The sequence below is a fragment of the Ammodytes marinus genome (assembly GCF_949987685.1).
Source record: "Ammodytes marinus genome assembly, chromosome: 8".
In the NCBI taxonomy this organism is placed as follows: Eukaryota; Metazoa; Chordata; class Actinopteri; order Uranoscopiformes; family Ammodytidae; genus Ammodytes; species Ammodytes marinus.
Genome location: NC_137212.1, coordinates 2,203,349 through 2,205,848, shown reverse-complemented (window position 1 = coordinate 2,205,848; position 2,500 = coordinate 2,203,349). Strand labels below are relative to the sequence as shown.

The 2,500-nt window shown below is 44.0% G+C and overlaps 1 protein-coding gene across 1 annotated transcript in view; it reads right to left on the bottom strand.

Annotated features, from left to right (window-relative positions):
* Positions 1 to 2,500, bottom strand: part of pde4dip (phosphodiesterase 4D interacting protein) — a 139,290-nt gene that overhangs the window by 64,486 nt on the left and 72,304 nt on the right. Inside the window, exon 6 of the mRNA XM_080032750.1 lies at positions 726 to 849. Within this exon, the coding sequence (XP_079888876.1) occupies positions 726 to 849 (124 nt within the window). The remainder of the gene's footprint in view (positions 1 to 725; positions 850 to 2,500) is intronic.

The window sequence follows — 2,500 nt, the reverse complement described above, 5'->3', positions numbered from 1 at the left end:
GCCACCTGTGTCATAGTTGTTGTATCCTTGGGCAAGACACTTCACCCACCTTGCCTCGTGTGAATGTCGATAGTTAGCCTGCTGCTATCGGTGTATGAATGTGTGTGTGAATGGTAACGTGGGAAAGGAAAATAGGTCTCCCTTGTAAAAGAGTCTTCGGTCTCAATGGGATTTACCTGTAGAAATAAAGGTTAAAAAAAAAATACAAACACACACTATACTTTACAAAGAAAGGCCTGTGTGTGTGAATTTAAATATATATATGTATACACTTTTGTTCGTTGGTCTTACTGTGATTGTGGCAAATAGCTAAGAACAGTGATTTACTATCATTTCTGGAGTTTCATGTCTCATAACTTTATGATTCCTATGAGTGAATGTGTGTGTGTTATTCTGTGTGTGTGTGTGTGTGTCTCTCTCCCTGTGTGTGTGTGTATGTGTATGTGTGTGTCTCTCCCTGTGTGTGTGTGTGTGTGTGTGTGTGTGTATGTGTGTGTGTGTCTCTCCCTGTATGTGTGTGTGTGTGTGTGTGTGTGTGTGTGTGTGTGTGTGTGTCTCTCTCTCCCTGTGAGTGTGTGTGTGTGTGTCTCTCTCTCCCTCCCTGTGTGTGTGTGTGTGTGTGTGTGTGTGTGTGTGTGTGTGTGTGTGTGTGTGTGTGTGTGTCTGTAGTGTGTGTGTGTGTGTGTGTGTGTGTGTGTGTGTCTGTAGTGTGTGTGTGTCTCTACCTCTTGTAGCAGTTGAACTTTGGTTTGTAGTATTTCCTGCATGTGACTGATTTCCTCCTGACGGTCTCCAAGGCGACGCTGCAGCTCTGCTTCATTCTGATTGGTCAGGCTCTCTGCTCTCGACCTATAGGAATCAACCAGGAAGTAAACAAAATACTTTATTATCAGATGCTGTTTAGAGTAGCTACGAGGAACTTTTAAATATCTCTGAAACAGTCAAATTTTTCCTCTGATGATCATAAATGCATTTCTGTATATTTGTTTTTACCTTTTTAAATTAGAATTGCTGTGCTGCTTAAGCCTTCCTAGCCTGACACAGAGGTTGCGTTCCGAATCGCATACTCTTTCTTTTTTCTATTCTACATACTACATCCGACGATAAAAAGAATCTAGTTAGGATGCAGTAGGCATACTATTGGGGCATACTTTTACTCTCTTATTTCATCATAACATTGCGCCTTGATCTTGCCTCTTGCTTTTATATCCGTCGCATCCCCGTTTGTTTTCATATGGAGGCTTCGTCCATGTGACGTCACTTCACGTGCGCACTGGATTGTGGGTCAGAATCGCCCAAATAGGATGCAGTTTTCAACACTAACAAACTTGGCCAGATGAAGTAGGACATCCGGGGACTTCTAACCATCCTAAATCTGGCCACAAGAATCAGGACATCCTAAATCTTTTTTCTACCATACTATATAGTAGAAAGTATGAGATTCAGAACGCAACCATAACATCACCAGCAACAGATAAATGTAGAATAATTATGATATCGGACAGTACTGGTATCGGACCATATCCAAAACCCAGGAATGTATTTGCACATGAAGAAGGAATGATAGAAATCTGTTAATGTTTTGGTTTTGGATATTTCAAAAAGTCTGCAGAAAAATAGATCAGCAAACATCAACAGCAGAGTTAACTATATTGGCAGGAGGAGAGAGAGGCAACTATAGATCCCAGAGGGGGTGTGTGTGTGTGTGTGTTTGTGTGTTTGAGTGTGTGTGTGTGTGTGCAGTATGTGTGGGGTATAGGTGTGTGTGTGTGTGTGTGTGTGTGCTACTGCTAGCGTGTGTGTGTGTGTGTTTCAGTCACTGTGTGTGTGTGGTTGTGTAATAGTGTGTGTGTGTGTGTGTGTGTGTGTTAGTGTTTGAGAGTGTGTGTGTGTGTGTGTGTGTGTGTGTGTGTGTGTGTGTGCTACTGCTAGCGTGTGTGTGTGTGTGTGTTTCAGTCACTGTGGGTGTGTAATAGTGTGTGTGTGTGTGTGCGTGTGTGTGTGTGTGTGTATGTGTGCGCGCGTGTGTGTGTGTGTGTGTGTGTGTGGGGGGGGGGGGGTATAGGTGTGTGTTAGTGTGTGTGTGTGCTACTGCTAGCGTGTGTGTGTGTGTGTTTCAGTCACTGTGTGTGTGTGTGTGTGGTTGTGTAATAGTGTGTGTGTGTGTGTGTGTATGTATGTGTGTGCCCTGCAAGTGTGTGTGTGTGTGTGCGTGTGTGTGTGTGTGTGTGTGCAGCACTCAAACACTTCAGCACTCTGAAAGGTCACACTCAGCCTCTCACTCACCACGTTAATAGCTCCAATGATAAACTGAAGCCACAGAGTTTATTTATGAAACAGCAGGACACACACACACACACACACACACACACACACACACACAGACACACACACTTTCAGGGCACACACACACACACACACACAGACACACACACTTTCAGGGCACACACACACACACACACATACACACATGCAAGCAGGGCACATGCACACACACACA